This window comes from Rosa chinensis, chromosome 2 (assembly GCF_002994745.2).
Source record: "Rosa chinensis cultivar Old Blush chromosome 2, RchiOBHm-V2, whole genome shotgun sequence".
NCBI classification, from domain to species: domain Eukaryota; kingdom Viridiplantae; phylum Streptophyta; class Magnoliopsida; order Rosales; family Rosaceae; genus Rosa; species Rosa chinensis.
Window position 1 is genome coordinate 34085522 of NC_037089.1, and position 18880 is coordinate 34104401.

General features: G+C 40.7%; 2 protein-coding genes and 1 long non-coding RNA gene across 5 annotated transcripts; 2 read left to right on the top strand and 1 right to left on the bottom strand.

Annotated features, from left to right (window-relative positions):
- The first annotated feature begins 1353 nt into the window (after positions 1 to 1353).
- LOC121051568 lies at positions 1354 to 3358 on the top strand. The gene is made up of 3 exons (XR_005806111.1): positions 1354 to 1405; positions 2289 to 2425; positions 3299 to 3358. It is a non-coding gene; the product is annotated as an uncharacterized LOC121051568 (long non-coding RNA).
- A 1113-nt stretch (positions 3359 to 4471) lies between these two features.
- Positions 4472 to 5161, top strand: LOC121051986. The gene is made up of 2 exons (XM_040515761.1): positions 4472 to 5042; positions 5135 to 5161. The coding sequence occupies exons 1-2, from the start codon at positions 4713 to 4715 to the stop codon at positions 5141 to 5143; spliced, it is 339 nt and encodes a 112-aa protein (XP_040371695.1). The 5' UTR covers positions 4472 to 4712; the 3' UTR covers positions 5144 to 5161.
- An 8832-nt stretch (positions 5162 to 13993) lies between these two features.
- Positions 13994 to 16760, bottom strand: LOC112188371 (laccase-15). Of its 3 annotated transcripts, none has more exons than XM_040514994.1 (6): positions 16579 to 16760; positions 16316 to 16420; positions 16060 to 16211; positions 15735 to 15979; positions 15519 to 15647; positions 13994 to 15268 (listed from the first exon to the last, which is right to left on the bottom strand). In XM_040514994.1, exons 2-6 carry the CDS (start codon positions 16418 to 16420, stop codon positions 14193 to 14195), a joined length of 1707 nt encoding a protein of 568 aa, XP_040370928.1. In that variant the 5' UTR covers positions 16579 to 16760; the 3' UTR covers positions 13994 to 14192. The 3 variants fall into 3 exon arrangements, with proteins under 3 accessions (XP_040370928.1, XP_040370927.1, XP_024183243.1); XM_040514993.1 differs by lacking the exon at positions 16579 to 16760 and adding an exon at positions 16492 to 16563; XM_024327475.2 differs by lacking the exon at positions 16579 to 16760 and having other exon boundaries at positions 16316 to 16472.
- Positions 16761 to 18880: the final 2120 nt, after the last annotated feature.

Consider the following 18880-nt stretch of genomic DNA (forward strand, 5'->3'; position numbering starts at 1 on the left):
TGCAGAAGCAAAACTGAAAAACTGGACCTGTAAGAGGTCCAGCAGCATTTTCGGCCCAACCACATGGCAATAAATTCTGAAATTTTACCACAGTAATCTACACTCATGGTGGATAATTTCATATGCAGAAGTCGAAGGCTAAATCTGAGTTCTTAGTGGAGATAAAAATTAAAGGAATAAAGGAGCAGAAAGTGCTCTCACCTAACAAATCCACTAAGTGTTTAAGTGCTCAAACCTAACCCATTATGTTTTGTTTAAAGGCCAAATAGTGTTGCTTGGAAGCCTATAAATAGAGGCAAAAGCAAAGACACATACATTCCTTCATCTATTCCATCTTCTTTGTCTCTCCATTTCCTTTCCATTTTCCTTTCCACCCTCTAGAGCAAGCCACGAGTTCAAGCAAGGCCAAGGGAGAAGAAGAATTGCCGTGAGCATCATCCTTGAAGCTTGCTTTCGAGATTCAAGAGACTACTGATAGGAGCATTTTAATGCGACGTTTTAACTGCATTTCCCTACATTTCTTACGTTATTTCCTTATTAAAACCCTGTTTAGGAAAGTTTCCATTCTTTGATTGGGAAAGTTCCTATTTGTAGAAAGTTTATATTTTTGTAGTTTCTATTTATCATTTTTAGTAAGTTTCCATTTTCAGTTTAGGAAAGTTGCCATTTTTCATTTTAGGAAAGTTTCTATTTTTCTTATTAGTTTCTATTTTTAGGACCTTCAAGCAAGTGGAAAATCTTGAGGAGGAAAATCAAAGTTGCAACCAAGTGGAAAATCTTGAGGAGGAAAATCAAAGTTGCAATCAAATGGAAAATCTTGAGGAGGAAAATCAAAGTTGCAAGCAAGTGGAAAATCTTGAGGAGGAAAATCAAAGTTGCAACCAAGTGGAAAATCTTGAGGAGGAAAATCAAAGTTGCAAGCAAGTGGAAAATCTTGAGGAGGAAAATCAAAGTTGCAACCAAGTGGAAAATCTTGAGGATGAAAATCAATTCAAGTTGAACAAGTGATAAACAAGTGGGAAGATATTTTTTACAAATTTGTCTAACATATCTAGCCTTTCATTTATGTTCATCTCCACCCTCCATTCATCATTTTTTGGGCTATAAATACACTTCTCCTCTCACTCTCAAAACAAATTCCTTCATCCATTCCATCTTCTTTGTCTCTCCATTTCCCTTCCATTTTCCCACAAATTCCTTCATCCATCTCATCTTCTTTGTCTCTCCATTTCCTTTCCATTTTCCTTCTCCATTCTCTAGTTGCAAAGTTCTGCATTTTCAAGCAAGGAGAGGAAGAAGAAGAAGGAGCCGTGAAGATCATATCCTCCATCATCCACCTTGAAGGCTTGCTTCCAAGATTCAAGATCCAACCATCTAGCTCTCCATCTCCATCTCCACTCACGGTGTAATTCGTTCCTTTTCCTTGTAACCTTTTTGGTTTCCTTGTTTGATTTCGTATGAACTTGTTTCTAGTTAACAATAATGTTTAGGGCAAAGTTTAAGCCCAATTTCTATGTTTAAATAAAGTTTTCGAATTCCATAATTGTGATTCTAAGTTGCTTATGTGAGTTTGTTCGATTGAATTTGCTTGATAGAAAACTTTTATATGTTTATCTTATTTGGGTCGACACTTATAGGATTTGCATGTAATTGGTGCTAGGTTTAAGAACATGAAATCGACTTTTCGTTTTGTGTAAACTTGAATCAAAGTAGTAAAGGTTTTGGACAAAAATCGAATTCAATTGAAGAGGATTGCAATTAGGTGAACTTATTCATACTAAGTTGTACACTTGAGTTGATAGCCTTTCTCTATGTCTAATGCGTTGAACATGTCATGATTGACTAGCTTTCTAGGGCTTGATTGCATGTTTGATAGGATTAATCTAGGTGCTTTCGCTTAGGTTAATTAGCATTGAAAAGTAAAATATGGGAAATCATTTGCTTTCGAATGTTTCACATGATCAACTCCTTTCACATGACTTGGAAGAACAATTATAGCGTTTGAATCGAATTTGATTACATGGAATTGATTTTGATCTTTGTTCCTTGCGTTCCACCCTTGTATATATGTTTTTACGTTTTCTTTATTTTATTTATTTTAATTTTAATTTTAAGAATCCTAATCCCCCCTTATTTGTGTTTACTTGTATATATTTATTCTTTATTTTATTTTTGTAAATAATACTTTATTATTTTAATTCTTTATTTGTTTATACAATTGTATATATTTATATTCTTTATTTTATTTTTGTAAATAATACTTTTCTTTATTTGTTTCATAATGACAGGTGTACCCTCAATCCCCGGAATAGAACGATCCCTACTTACTTATACTACTAACGACATTTCAGGGTTAAATTGCGCGCTCGCTTTTAGCGACGTCAACTACATCCTCAATTCGTTCATCTCATCTCCATCTCACAGTGTAATCCGATTCTCCTTTGTAACCTTTGCTTTGATTTCGTTGGTTTTGTTCTAGTTGACATATATGTATGAACAAAGTATTATTTCTGGAATTTTTATGATTAATTGATATTTTCAGATTCATATCATTGTTCTTCGAGAGTTGCTTATGTGGGTTTGCTTAATTAAATTTGCGTTATAGATATCCTTTGTGTATTAATCTTATTTGGGTCGACACTTATAGGGTTTATGCATAATTGTTGCTAGGTTTAAGAATATGAAATCGACTTTTCGTTTTGTGTAAACTTGAATCAAAGTAGTAAAGGTTTTGTACAAAGATCGAATTTAATTAACGAGGATTGCAATTAGGTGGACTTTTCCATACTAAGTTGTACACTTGAGTTGATAGCCTTTCTTTATGTGCAATGCATTAAACATGTTATGATTAACTAGCTTTCTAGTGCTTGAATGCATGTTTGATAGAATTGATCTAGGTGCTTTCGCTTAGGTTAATTAGCATTGAAAAGTAAAATATGGGAAATTGTTTGCTTTTAACGTTTCACATGATCAACTCCTTTCTCATGACTTAGATGAACAATATTAGGGTTTGAATCAATTTTAATCATATGTTTCGATTTTGATCTTTGTTCTCTCATTCCATTCGTATTTTTATGTTTTTGCATTTTAATTATTTTGTTAACTTAGTTTTATTTTCGAAAATCCGAAAACAAAATCCCCCTTTTTTTCGTAAATAATGTTTATAGTTGTGAATTTATTTGTGAATATTATACTTTGTTTTAATTTTAATTGTTTAAATGTTTGACAATGACAGCTGTACCCCCAATCCCCGGAATAGAACGATCCCTACTTACTTATATTACTAACGACATTTCAGGGTTAAATTATGCGCTTGCTAAAAGCGCATCAGTAGAGAGACAAAGAAGATGGAATGGATGAAGGAATGTGTATAGGAAAATGGAAAGAAAATGGAGAGACAAAGAAGATGGAATGGATGAAGGAATGTGTTTTGGAAAATGGAAAGAAAATGGAGAGACAAAGAAGATGGAATGGATGAAGGAATGTGTCTTTTAGAATGAGAGGAGAAGGTGTTTATATAGGGAAGAAAAGAAGAGTGAAATGATGAGTGGAAGAAAAATAATGAAAGTGGATCTAAGTTCACTTGTAAAATATGGAAAAGATAGAGAAATGATGAAATGAAAGCAAAGCATGAAGGTGCAGCAACATGGAAGTGATGATGATCTATTAAAGATATTGTAAAAGAAAAATATATCCAAGGAAAAAGAGAAAAGCATCTAGCTTTCTTCATGTGGGTAGGAAACATGAACATGTGAATATTGAGCTGGTTTTAGGTCAGTTTCTGCCCCTTTATTCCTTCAATTATTTCTGCAATAAGACTTCATTATATGCCTTCGACTTCTTCATATGAGATGTTCCACTATGAGTGTAGATCATCCTGACAAATTTTCAGAGCTTTATTCCATGCGGTTGGGCCGAAAATGCTGCTGGACCTCTTACAGGTCCAGTTTTCCAGTTTTGCTTCTGTAGAAAATTGGACTGATTACTTGAAGACCTTCCACTCATAGTTTGCTCTGGCACTCTTCATAAGAAATGATCCTTGGGCTTTCTAGAATGAATCTGGAAAGTTTCAACTCATTTGGAGTTCGGATGGTTAGTCTGCCACTCCTCATTTCTTGTATAGCCCGCTTTCTCATTGGCTCAATTTCTCCAAGACACGCTTTGTCAGGCCAAAATGCTCATTTTGGGGCCAAACAGCTCATTTCATCATCATCTACTCCAATGTACCTAAAATATAGAAATTTAGTTCAAAATCGATTCGTTAAGGAATTAACTAAGCAAAATGTGAGGAATTAACTATTAAAATACCACATTAAAATGCTCCTATCAAATTACCCCACACTTAGCTTTTGCTAGTCCCTTAGCAAAACAAAAATACAAAACAGAACATAGGCTTGACAAAAAGCAAGTAAATGACTCTACTGCTCCTAACTGTTGTCTCAGAGATATCAAACTCATGCAAGTAAATGACTCTACTGCTCCTAACTGTTGTCTCAGAGATATTGACCATATTGACCCCTGCAAAGAAGAAAGCTAAACCAGTTGGTCAAGCTTCACTAGTGGTCTTATGCTCGCGATGCAAAGAAGAGTGTGGCATTTAAGTGTCACATGAAGAAGTAGAGCAGACATTTCGTTTTGGCTCTTTCTAGCCCGTCAAGTAGGCCTCGCTATCGCGAAACTATCAACCTTCTAGCCCAAGAGAAAAAGAGAAAATGGAGTCACCACCATCCCCAAAGGACTCCAATTTGTTCAAGAAGCTGAGAGTGGCAGCGGTTGATCAGAAACAAGAGGAGAAGTCTACGAACAAGCGCAAAGACATTCTGACCAAGCCCTACATCCCGCCTGCGCCAGTCGCCACCATTAAGGAAGGAAAGTGGTACACCAGGGAAAAGAGGAAGGCAATGGAAATAAGCACTTCCAAGAAGAGGAAACTGCAGCGCAGGTTTTGGAAAGCGAAGCACGCGCTAGAGGCTTTGGACCAGGGCTTGATCAAGCCTTCGCAATTGGTCAAGTCACCTGAGCAGTATCAGAAGGAGATGGAGGTACTAGCTGCTAAGCCGTTAATGGCTCCCCGCAGCCTTAAAAAACAAGCGAGCTCACTAACAGAGGCATCTAAGCCCAGTGTTTTTTGCAGGATCACTGAGGAGAGAACACCTCCGCCAGCTCGAAAAGAGAGCTCGCCGACTCGGCGACCACATGTCAGGCGCAGGTTATTTCACGAAGAACAGGAAGCTAAATTTTCGGTCTTTGAGAGACTGGGGGGCAAGGACAAGACTATCGATACCTTACAGTGGAGACCAAAAAAGGTCCAGAGTGTAGTAGTCGCTCCCCTAGATACGCATGGCAAGAGAACCGAAACCAGACTCCCCTAAGTAGGCTCCCGTGGTACAGGAACACAAGCAGTGTGAGGTAAAAGGCCTTACAGAAGAGTCATTGGTGGACTGTTTGGCTAAGCAATTCAACGCGGACACCCCTGTCGACGAACCCAAGCTTAACTTGGAAGATGACATGGAGGAGACAGATATGACTGACACGTCTTGCAACATGGTTTACGTGCTCCCCACTAGGAATGCACTACCGGTCGCCGCTCAGGACTGCGTGGAAGCTGAGGAAAGTAATGCACAGCTTTTGCAGATCACATCGGCAGTCACGATACCTGTGGAAGAGACTGTCTTTCTTGAAGCGGAGGATGCTCACAGCAAAGAATCCTTCATGAGCTTCACTAGGCCAACGCCTGCTATGGTCCAACACATGAGACCATATATATTTCACAGCAGAAGTGGGCGGTACCAAAGTTAGCAAGATCATGGTTGATATTGGAGCTGCCGTTAATGTCATTACTACCAGGACCATGCACTTGCTCGGGATCAAGAAAGATAAAATCCAGTCTACGTCCCTCACGCTCAAGAACTTTGCCTGGACTGTAACAAATACCATGGGATTACTTTTCTTACGCATCAAGGTTGGCCCTGCAGAGGGAGTTTATGCTTTCTTTGTGACAGATTGTTATGTGGCCTACAGTGCTATTCTGGGCAGAGATTGGATCCACTGAAGTTACTGTGTTCCGTCAACTCTCCATCAGGAACTAATTATGTGGAACAGGGAGACAGATAAAGCTGAGGTGATCAAAGCGGATCCTCGTCCATTCCCAGTTTCCGCTAATTACGTAGATGCCAGGTACTATTTGGAGCCTATCACTCCATTGCAGGTCAGTGGCATCGATGACAAAGGCCGCCCCACAGGGGTGACGACCTCTGAATTGGCACAGTGGGGGCTTACGCTCCCAAAAGAAGGCTTGGAATGGCCTGGTCACGCTGTGCCCAACCCTCAAACGATTAATGGATTACGACCTCCCAGAGGAGGGGATAGAGGCCTTCCACTCGCTGTACGAAAGACTATCATCGTACTTAGTGGAAAAAGAGGCCTACGATCGAGTCGCGACCTTAGAGGCCATCAATGAAGATCTCTCTGATCAAGAGCAAGAAGATGAGGTGGATATTCAGTTCACCCCGGCAGTGCTGGAAAATACACCTCCTAAAGTCAGAGACCCTACCGAAAAGGTCAATCTTGGAACAGCGGAGGAGCCTATGGAAGTGGCTATCAGTACTTACTTAGATCATAGCGAGAAACAGAGGCTCATTGACTTGTTACTAGAGTTCAAAGACTGTTTCGCGGAGAAATATGAAGACATGCCCGGCCTGTCACTGGACTTGGTTTGCCATCAATTGCCAACACTTCCTGACAAGAGGCCTGTGAAACAAGAGCCGCGACTAATGAATTTAGAAACCCAAGTCCTCGTCAAGGAGGAAGTAGAAAAAATGCATAAATCAGGCATTATCAAGGTAGCCAAATACAATCAGTGGCTATCTAATGTAGTGCCTTTTCGCAAGAAGAATGGCAAGATAAGGGTCTGCGTAGACTACAGAGACCTTAATCTCGCTACACCTAAAGATGTCTACCCCATGCCAATCGCGGATATGTTGGTAGACGCCGTAGCAAGACATGAATTGTTGTCCTTCATGGACAGCACTGCAGGGTATCACCAGATTCCGATCGCAGAGGAAGACAGACATAAAACGGCATTCCGGTGTCCTGGGTTCGCGGGCGTTTTTGAATATGTGGTTATGCCTTTCGGGCTGAAGAATGCCAGAGCAACGTATCAGAGAGCCATGAACCTGATCTTCCATGACATCCTGGGGAAAATTTTAGAGGTTTACATCGATGACGTAGTTGTGAAGTCTCAGAAGAGAGGAGACCACGTCATAGATCTCAGGAAGGTATTCGAGCGCATGCGGCAATACAAGCTCAAGATGAATCCCGCCAAATGCGTTTTTAGAGTTCAAGCAGGAGATTTTCTGGGATTCATTATCCATCAAAGAGGAATTGAGGTCCCTAAGGACAAGGCAAACGCAGTCATCAATGCATCGCCTCCGCGGACGAAAAAGGAATTGCAGCGTTTGCTGGGTAAAATCAACTTTTTGAGACGTTTCATTTCTAACTCTGCAGGTAATTAAAATCCAGCCTTTCTCTCCATTATTGAAGCTGCAGGGTCAGAATGAGTTCGTATGGGAGCCTAAACATCAAGAGGCTTTCGACAGAATCAAGGCCTACCTAGCGAGGCCGCCAGTGCTTGTTCCCCCGAGAGCTAGGTTTCCATTGAAGCTATATATTTCAGCGGCAGAGGCTTCCATTGGCAGTCTACTCGCCCAGGATGATGAGGGAGGCGCCGAGGACACCATTTTCTACCTCAGTCGGACACTGACAGATTACGAGACAAGGTATAATCCTATGGAAAAATTGTGTCATACATTGTACTTCTTAGCATGCTAGTTGTGACACTACATGTTATCCTTTACTACCTGCATCATCGCTCAAACCGACATGGTCAAGTACATGTTGTCGTGGCCTATTCTGAGAAGTCGCATTGGCAAGTAGGTACTGGCCCTGTCCGAATTTTCGCTGCAATACGTTCCCCAGAAAGCAGTAAAGGGATAGGCCATCGCAGACTTTTTGGCACATCACCCCTTGTTGGATATCCCCACAGTGAAGGAGTTAGAGACAGCGATCGTAACTACAAGTCTACCAGATTTGGCGCGCATCCTAGAATACGCCATATGGTACCAAGCCACGGTTTCCTTGCAACCCTGGGTATTATTTTTTGATGGCTCAAGAACTGAAACATTAGCAGGGGCAGGGATTGTTCTGGAGAACCCAGCGGGCGATCGTTTCTCTTACTTTTTCCAATTGGAGTTTAAGTGTACGAACAACCAAGCAGAGTATGAGGCCCTTATTATTAGCCTAGAAGTCTTGCTGGAATTGGGAGTGAGAGACGTTCAGATCCACGGCGACTTTTAGCTCGTGATAAATCAGCTTCAAGAGAAATACAGATGTATAAGCTGGTTGCTCGTACCATATTTGAATCGCGCTATTGAATTTCTGGATCAATTTGATGACGAGGATTTGGAGTACATCCCTCGCGAGCGCAATTTCGCTGCCAAGGAGCTTGCTCAACTGGCTACAGGCATTACATTGAAGTATAGGATTCACGAGTGCATTCTGAAAGTTGAGCGCAATTTCACTGCCAAGGAGCTCGCTCAACTGCCTTCATGGCTCGCGTGGCCTGACCCGCCTGATGATCCGGTCGTAGCGGTCCTAGAGCCTATTGACGTCGATTGGCGCATTCCATTGATCGATTACCTCAAACAACCAGATCCTACAGCAGATAGGAAATTCGCTTTCTTTCCTTAAATTACTTCCTCAGCGGTGACGAGCTGCGACGACGTGGGGAAGATGGCATAGACTTCCGGTGTGTCTATAGCCGTGAAGCAAAGTGATTAATGTGCGAAGCACACACAGTAGTTTGCGGAGCCCATTAACCTGGACCTAAGATGCGTTGGCTCATCAGGAGACATGGTTATTACTGGCCTAACATTTTGAAGGACTGTATTACATAAACCAAAGGATGCCAAGACTGTTAAGCACATGGTCCAGTCCAGCATATCCCTAATATTCCCATGCAACCTATTATTAAGCCTTGGCCTGCAAGAGGCTGGGCATTGGACCTGATTGGGATGATTCACCCCCACTCCTCTCTCCAACATAAGTTCATCATTGTGGCTACTGATTTCTTCACCAAGTGGGTCGAAGCTGAGCCTTTGAAAGAGGCTTCAGGTGCCACCATTTGCCAATTCATTTTTCGTAACATCATCTGCAGGTTTGGTATCCCTGAAGTACTCGTCTCAGACAGGGGGGCAACATTCATGGGAGGTGCTTTCAAGCAACTTGTAAATGACTTGGGCATCCAGTTCATCCACAACACTCCATATTATGCTTAGTCCAATGGTCAAGCGGAGGCCAGTAACAAGATTATTATTACCTTGCTAAAGAAGATGCTGGTTGAAAACTCTCGCTAGTGGCACGATACGTTGTATGAGACACTATGGGCTTACCGCACCTCCAAGAGGAATCCCACTGCTATAATACCCTATGCACTAATGTTTGGCCATGATGCAGTTTTACTCTTGGAAATCAACGTTCATTCCTTACGCGTACAAGATCAGCATCACTTGATCGGTGAAGATTATGTCAAGGCGATGTGGTAAGAACACGAAGATCTGAGCGAGCAGCTCCTAGCAGCTTTGGATAATTTAGTGATGGAAAAACAGCGTATCACCCGCACCTATGATAAGAGGACGTATGGCCGTAGTTACAAATAAAGGGACCTTGTTTGGAAGGTTGTTTTGCCTTTTGGCGAGAAATTGACCGGTCGCGGTAAGTGGACTCCTCGATGGGAAGAACATTTTGTTGTCCACCGTATCATGGAGCGCATGCTTTTCACCTCAAAGACTTGGATGGCGACATCTGATATGTTCATATTATCCTATATTTCTATGCCTCTTAATCTTGGTATTTATGTTTAGTTCTCCTTATTTCGAGTCATTTATGTTGTTATAGTGTTTTTGTAGATTTGTCTCATAAAGAGAAGAAAAGAAGCCAAAATAAGCTAACTAGGATTGAAAGACGCCCAGGTGCCAGAATCTGCCTGTGCAGAACAACCAACTTCACCGAATTACTGGGAGTTACTCAGATCGAATCAGACAATGAACTTTATATCAATGGAAAGCTACGGATGTCTACTTTCTGTAGAATTTTACAGATCTCGATTTCCATACTTCTGGAGAAAGTTATGATTATTTGAGTGAAGATAGGTCGGACAGGAAATCTGCTCGGGAATTTACAACCATTCGTGGAGAACTCAAGTTTTGCAGCACAAGATCGTCAATCCTAATGTTTCAAGGAAGTTAATTCAGATGAGGATTCAAGAATACATGTATTCCTACTTCTACAAGAGATATTTCAAGGTTTTCCCATTCCAAATGAAGAAAGGAATCCAAATCCAAGTCTTACAAGGAAACTTGAAGCCAAAGATGAGCAGAAATCTTCCCTATATAAGGGAGCACGAATTTACATGAGGAGGGAGTCTCGGAGCACAATGTAGATGCCTAAGGAGCGGAGACGACTCATCCATCTTTCCCTTTCTTTTCCCTTCCATTCTTTTTATGTTTTTTTCTATGTTTTATTTAGTTATATTTTGCTAAACCTTTTTCTAGGATTAAGATGATGCCTTAGCATGATTGTTTATGTACTTTGATGATTTATTGATGGATTTATAATTTCTTTATGATGAATTCTTAGTCACTATTTGAATTGATGCTTTATGTTTAAGTTCTTTGATTGATCACCTTAGGGCTTTGCATCTAGTAATTAGAAGATGAATTTGAGGCGTACCTGCAATATATAATGTTTTAATATGGTCACAATTTGATGCTTGCGGATGCTTTTAGTCTAAGCATTATGAACACTCTTAGTTCATACGAACGCTCTTAGTTCGTTTAATTATGAACACTCTTAGTTCATACGAAGACTCTTAGTTCGTTAAGCGTGAATCTCCATAATTCCGATATTCTGCAGAAAATAAGAGGAATTTAAAAGACAAGAAAGCATGAACTTTAATCGTAAAAACTTACTTGGTAATTTGAAGCTTTGCTTCACGATTCTTTATACATGCGCGTGTTGATGCAGGCGTGTAGCTAAATTAGGATTGCTGAAATTTGGTAGGAAATTGGCAGTTGGTGGGCTGCCTTTCTCCCTTCCTTTTTTTTTTTTTCCGTTGCCCAGGCCTGCTTTCCCTTTTTTTTAGTGTCTTCTTCTTCTTTCTTTCCTCTGTTCTTCCTCCTCCTAATCTGCAGGTGGGTGGCTGGATATCGATAGAGGTTTGTCAGCCAGTGGATGAGTGCTGCAGTGAAGAGAGGTTCGGTGGGCTGCGCGGACGCTAGATGGGCTGCGCAGGAGCGGGGGCCGTGCTTGCAGGTGCAGCAACGCTTGAGGTGGAGGCTCTAGTGTCCGGCGGTGGCTCTGGTGTCCAGCGGAGGCTCTGCGGTGATTGGGGTTTGCAATTTCTGGGAAGATACGAGTGGAACTCTGAGAGGTAGTGCGCGGGCTACTGTAGGTTGGCTGGCTGATGCGCGGGCTGTAGGGGGCAGTTGTGTGGTGGGGCTGCATGGAGGCTGGAGAGCTTGTGGCTAGGGCTGGTGCTCGGCAGGAAGGGCAGCAGTAGGTTGTAGTGGCTTGCTGCAGGGAAGGCTGTAGGGAGGCTGCGGCAGGAGGTAGTTTTTGGTATTTTCGGCTAGGGTTAGGGGCTGCAGCAATTTTAGGGTTTTTCTTTTTCTTTTTTGGGCTGGGGTTAGAACTCATGTTGATAACGTGTTGTAGGAGAATTGTAATTGTATATATTATTGATAATAGGAGCCCTTTAAATGGGGAGTTACAAGGTACCAAAAAGGTAATAGAATCCGATTACAATTGAATACCTAGAACACATTTCTATTACAACTCTAAACCCTAGTTTGTAGAGGCACACATTATGTCGACATCCTTCAACAAAACTCTTGGTATATAGTGCTTTCCCCTGCTCCAGTCTTGTTTTATATTTTACCATAAAATGTAACTTCTATCCTTAAAAGAGATGCTTGTATGCAATATTGCAGGTGCTTGATTGAGTTGTATCTATTGCTCATTTCTTATGTTCGGTTCACTGGTATTATTGACAGTGTTAAAAGTGGTACAAATTATTGTCAGAATTTGTAGCTACTCTTTCTTATCTGCATTTTCTTCTGCAGAAAATCACTCGCAGCCGATTATTCATGGAAATGTTGAGTCTTCTAACATATTATCCACAGATCGCCTCGTGACCAAAGTCACTGATTTTGAGCTTCTAGGTTAGTCCCTAGCTACTACTGAATCCTAGATAAGCACATTGGTTCAGAGGACATGCACATAAAAGTGAAGTCTGCGAAGCTTTGGATCAAGTGGTTTTGTTGGCCAGGGGAGATGCCCGTGCGCTTAAGAAGACCTGAAAGTCAAAGAATCATAACTTCACATTTTGTTTTGTCTGTGGAGTGAAGTTTACCTATTTCAGATTCTTGTGCCACAAGTAGCTGTAATTGAGCTAGGGAAACAGAGAACCAAGTGAGAGAAGTTGAGTAGCGCAGAAAGGCCTGGAATGGAATGTTGTATGACAGAGAGAGTAGCCTACATAGTTCAAATAAACAACCCCTACATTACAATGAAAATGTATTTAAATTTGATTCGCCCTGTGTTGTATTGTAATAGTGACATTAGTGGTCTGCCTCAATTTCGTTTTTGTTAGGAAGTTTTGGTTTTGGTCCCCCTCCTTCGCTCTTCTTCTTTGATTAATAAAATGGTGTGATAGGGAGGCTTTTTCCTCTCCTATCCACGATCTTTTAGCAAAAAAAAAAAAATTTGAGTCACCCTGTATCTCAATTACCAATTTTCCCATATTCTTTTAAATTTGATTAGGAGATGCTTTTTATGTAACAGTATTGTGCTAGGTTACTTGTATATCACTCAAATGTCTATGTTTTATGTTTAAGTTTGGTGTGCCTTTGAAGGAAAGTTTACAAAACGGTGAGGTTCTCAAGCATGCAAATTTAAAGACAAGTGGAGGAGGGCCAAATCAACCGTTTTAAGAATGAAGTCATCACTCTTGCCCAAATCAACAATAAAAAAATGTGGTTATCTGGTTTAACAATAACATCCCTAGAGCTAGCTTTATCCTTTGGTTGGCTGTTCATAGTAAGCTTGCTACTCTTGATAGAGTCATTGTTTATTCTCCTCAAATCAATCCTCTCTGCCCTCTTTGTGGTTTGTTTCCTAAGAATATCAATCATATTTTCTTTACCTGCTCTTTCTCTCGGTATATTTGGAAGAAAGTTCTTTGTTCTTGTGGGGTTCCTTGGCTGAACCCTCCATGGCCTTTATTTGTTGATTGGGCTTCTTCTCGGTGGGGCGGTAAATCTCTCTCTTCTACCATCAAGAAGCGTGGCCGTTCGGTTTCTGTTTACTTCATCTAGAAAGAGAGAAATAATCGCATCTTTAGAAGTGAAAGATGTGTTCCCTCTGTGGTTTTCAAGCATATTATCACCACGATTAGATGCAGGCTCATTTCCATCAAGTTTAAGTCCACAAGTACTAATAGAATCATTGCTGAAAAGTGGAACTTAGCTACTATTTAGCTTTTGTCCTTGGTTTGATCCTTTTTTGGTTTGGTTTGCTTTCTTTTTGGATGGCTTGTTTCCCTTGCTTTTGTAAGCTTTTTGCCTCTGACTTTGGTTGTACTGGGCTTTGCCCTCCCCTCTTTGGTTTAATCTGTCGGAATCTTACAGTTCATGCTACTTGACAACTATCTTGACATTGAGATTAGTAGTTGATGGTAAATTAGAAAATAGGGCAGTTGTCCAATTGATTGGGTGAACGATAGGTAGCTAGCTACTTTAATTGTCATTTTCTTTTCTTGTTTTTCTCCTTCCTATACTTTTGCTTCTAATAATGCAAAGGTTATCCATAGTTGCAAACTTCCTTTCATTTCCTGGACAGTGTGCTGGGAAACACATTGGCACAAAACAATCAATATTCAATACTAAGGCTAGCAATCTTTTTCATATAACTCATTTTCCAAACAACATTACAAGTATAGCTATCAATAACTATCTGCTTACTTATCTGAACATATTAGGCTAAACCAAATAACAAAATCCATATATAGAAACAAACATGTATGTTGCATGCCCAAAATTATTCAATAGAATCACATATTTGTGGAGAGCCAGCCTTCAGCAAGGTGGCATATCTGGTGGTGGAGGTAAGATTTGAGCTTCAGGTCCCCTTCCATTTTTCACTATGAATGTCGTATCCATCCCCCATGACATATGCCTATCCAGATGGCAATGCATAAACCAAACTCCAGGATTATCAGCCTTGAATCTGATGGTAGCCCACCCATTTACAGGGACAGCAATGGTGTTTTGAAGAGGAGGATCAACAAGATTATATTTCAAAGGGTCCTTATCCTTGTCAAAGTTCCCAAGCCCCAATCCAACCACATAGAAACTGTAACCATGAAGATGCATTGGATGGTCATCCCCTGCCACCAAATTAGTCCCCTGAAACACAAGCTCTACTGTTGCGTTGTACTCCAGTACCTTCACCTCTGTCCCTCGTTTCGGGGTCTGAAGGTACAGCGGCAAGTTCTGCGCTGTAAAGTTAAACAGCAGAGGCGGGGAACTTGGAAACCGAGTTCCAAATACCCCGTTGACATGGTAATAGTAAGCTTGTAGTATGTCATTGCTAGGGTTCACAAAGCTAATGTTGTTTATACTAGCAGCCAGACGCGTCCCATTAGGCCCGGCGCATGAATTATTGGGGCACTGGAACGTGTTGACGGAGACGGTATAAAACAAGGGAGTTGTAATTCTTAGTGGAACGTCAATGGGGTGGTTTTTATCAGCCAAGCTCGTGAGACTACCACTAAAATGAACTGATGCATTAGTGTCATTGTGAGCAGGAAGATTAGGAAACAAAGGGGTTGAAGAAGGGGTGTAACCTCGATTCGTGTATTGTAGTAGGGCTGTGGTGGTGGTGTTATCATAAGGAACAGCGCCACCTACGTAGGCTGTAGCGGCCATGTAATAGTGGTTAGGCCTCTGATTAGCATGGAGCAAAAGGTCAATGGTTTGGCCAGGTGAGATGGTGACATAATCGGTTGTGAAAGGTTTGGTGTAGCTAGCATCTGTCCCTACAACTGTGACTTTGTGATTGGCAATGGCGAAAAACAGAATCTCTTGCACACCGGAGTTGATTAGTCTCAGTAGGTAGGTCTTGCCGTAATCAACCATCACCTTGAACGTCTCTGCAAATCAGGCACATAGTGACAATTTTAGTACTTGTAGGTGTAAGAATGTCAGTGCTAGCTCCAACAACATACATTTGCAAAATAACACTGATGTTGATATCCTTGGGTTCGGTTTAGAGCTTAAACTGTCTCTGTAGTCTGTACCATAATATTCGATCGGTTTAGCAAGCATTAAGCGTCTCTGTCACAATTGACCAAAGACTAATTTTACCTAAGATAAATGATTAATTATAGTTGGAGTGCTGACCTGATTTAGAGCATGGATACTGATCGCCAGGTTCACCATTGATGAGGTAAGCGTCGGAAGCATTAGGTTCCCCTCCGGTTTGAAGAGCTTGAGTGTAAAGCTTCCCTACATCTACCTTCCACCACTCTCCTGCAATTTTCAAAGTACAACTCAGTTCTTTACATCGGTTAAGTGATTAGAATGGATAATTTAAAGAATCCATAGTTAATTCAGTACCCAATATAATTGGAATTTCTGCATGAGGTTTGGCAAAAGGGTAATTGTTGTTCTTGTTGGGGTATATGATGATGGGACCGTGGACAGTGGCTCGATCCCACTCACTGTGAGCATGCCACCAAAGGGTGCCTTCTTCCTTTGAGAAAATGATCTTTTGGGTGAACTTGGCTCCCGGTTGAATTGGGCACTGTGTGATATACTCAGGTCCGTCCGACCATGGATATCTTGGTTGCGCAACACCATGCCTGCTCATGATAAAGTAGCTTATTATATATATATATGGATTGAAAAGTTAAAAACCTGAAACAATCAAGTAAGAACGCACCAGTGGATAGTAATATTACGATTGCCTTTGTTAAAGACATCGACGATGATAGTGTGTCCTTTGTGAGCATACAAAGTCGGTCCCGGAAACTGGCCATTTACAGTCAAGATGTTCTTTGTGGTGCAGAGTCTTTTGTATGGAGTGTTTTCCACCTACATACACATTTAACTCGTTAAAACGATCATTATATGAAACATACACAAAGCATGCAGGAGCGTATACATATGCATATATAGCAATACAACATATAACATACCACAAAAGTGTAACGAGCTGGCCAAGCTTGGCAATGGAGGGAGCCATTAACAGCCAATAACAACCCCAAAAGTTGCAGATGCAGGCTAATTCTGGAAACCTTCATCTTCAAAACAACATGCATTAATTAATTAGTACTAATGATCAATGTTTATATATATCGAGGTATATATAGACATCGAGGGGCGGAAATATTCAAAGGTCTGAGGGAGTTCAGACCACCCCAAGGAATTCAACATGGTAGCTAATCAATGAATAATTTACCTCGAGGGGCGGAAATATTCAAAGGTCTGAGGGAGTTCAGACCACCCCAAGGAATTCAACATGGTAGCTAATCAATGAATAATTTCTGTGTAATTGACACTCTCAGCCAATTGAAACCCGGCCCCAGCCTGCACATTTTTATGTATTCATAATAATATAGTTAATATATAAAGTAAAACTATGATAAAGAAGAAAATTCAATAGTAATATACAAAATTATCACATAGAAATGATAATTAAATCTCGTAATTATGTACGCACCAGAAAAACCAAGTATTTAATAAAATTTAAAAAGTTTTTGTCCATTTACCCTAATTTTAGGGTCATTTATCCCACTTACCCCATCAAGTTTTTTTAATTTCTCTTTATCCATAAAGACTCTAATAAGGTATTCTCTATACCCTATAAAGTTTCTTTTTTTGTTTTTTGTTTATTTTCGAAACTATTTTACCCTCACGGCCTCGCCCCTTTGTTACATAGAGAGAGAGAGAGAGAGAGAGAGAGAGAGAGAGAAGCCATACGAGACTTCATAAGAGCCCGGCCATCGATCATTGGAATCCGGTCATTGACCGCCACCCACCGTACTTCTCTGAAAACTTCGCTGAAGGTCCCCAAAGAGGTTGTCGGAGATCTCATAGGCAAAGATTGAAATATCTGCGATATTTTCGATATATCCGCGATATTTTCGATATATCCCTTTTTCGACGGACCGATCTTAGGGGGTTAATATCCTATCTTCTACTATTTCCCCCGAAATTTCTCTGACATCGTTAAATATCCCTGATATATTAGATATCTAGGATATATTCCCAATAAAGTGAAGAAATATCTGTAAAATCTGATGAAAAAAAATAAAAAATAGAAAAAACTCAGTAATTCTCTAAATGCAAATCTGTATAAAGAGAGACCTCCTCAAGGGAAATCTGGGTGATGAGTAATCTCCTCAAGACGAATCCAGGTGAGGAGAAATACCTTGAAGGTGATTCTACATGAGGAGTAAATTCTAAATGCAAATTTGTGTGAGGAGAGATCTCCTCAAAGCGAATATGGGTGAGGAGAAATCTCCTCAAAGCGAATTTGGGTGACTAGTATTCCCTTTGAGGGAAATCCGAGTGAGGAGTGGAATCTAATTGAGGAGAAATTCCCTGAAGATGAATCTAGACAAGGAGAATTCATGATGAAGCAATTTCAAAAAATAACTCATTAACTCATTCACTTCATCTTTCTCAATTATATGGGATTGTCCTCAACTATAACTATCATGTTCATCACTACAATTCGCACTATATGGGTCATATGTTTTGGTCTGATTATTGCATTTTCGTAGACCAACGAGCGGCTTTTCAACCACCTAAAGTCTCTTTTTAGATGTAGATGAAGTTGATATTTATATGTATTTATATGTAATTCCAATAAATTGATTCTTTCAAAAACGATATATTTTCTCCTATATCCCCAATATTTCCGATATCTCCATTTTTCAAAGTTCCGATAGATATGTAGATATATATACTTTAATCCTTGCTCATAGGTCGTTGGAAAGGTCTATTGCTCCAAATAGACCTTTATTTCCCCATAATAGAGGGCAATAAAGCTCTATTGCCTCCCAATAGACCTTTATTGGGGGGTAATAGAAGTTTATGAAACCTCGCTGGAAGTCTCCAAAGAAGTTGTCAGAGATCTCATATGTGGCCGGAGAGGTTTATTTCCCCCTTAATAAACATGTATTGCCCCCCAATAGACTTCTATGGCCCCCAATAGAACTTTCGGTCACTTGAATTGGAACTAATCTCGGTAAAATTAGACAAATAAAACTTTGATTAAGGAAAAAATAAGGAGATTACATCAATTCAAAACATTTATTTCCCCTCAATAGACGTATATTGCCCTTTTTTTTTCTTCTTCCATTTTATGAAAAAAAAAGATTGGGGCATCCAGAAAATGTTATGGGCACCCACACATCTTCTTCTCCCTCCTTCGCCTGTTGCAGACCCGGGATCGGAACCCTCAGTGCTTTGCCGTCTTCACTTGCGCCGAGTACAGCCAGCAATTCACGTTCTCGAGCCTCGCCGAAGATGTGGGAATAGAACAGGGCTCGCAGTAGCACCGCCAACAATTCATGTTCTCGAGCCTCGCCGGAGATGTGGGAATCGAATAGGCTCGGAGTTGATTTAGCCGAATGGGGCGTCCATTCTGGCGAAATTGGACTAATCGGAGTCGTCTGATTTTCATCGGCGTCGAATCTTCAAAGACGAGAATGAGGCCTCCATCCCACTCTTGCTGCTTCGTCCCATGCTTCGTG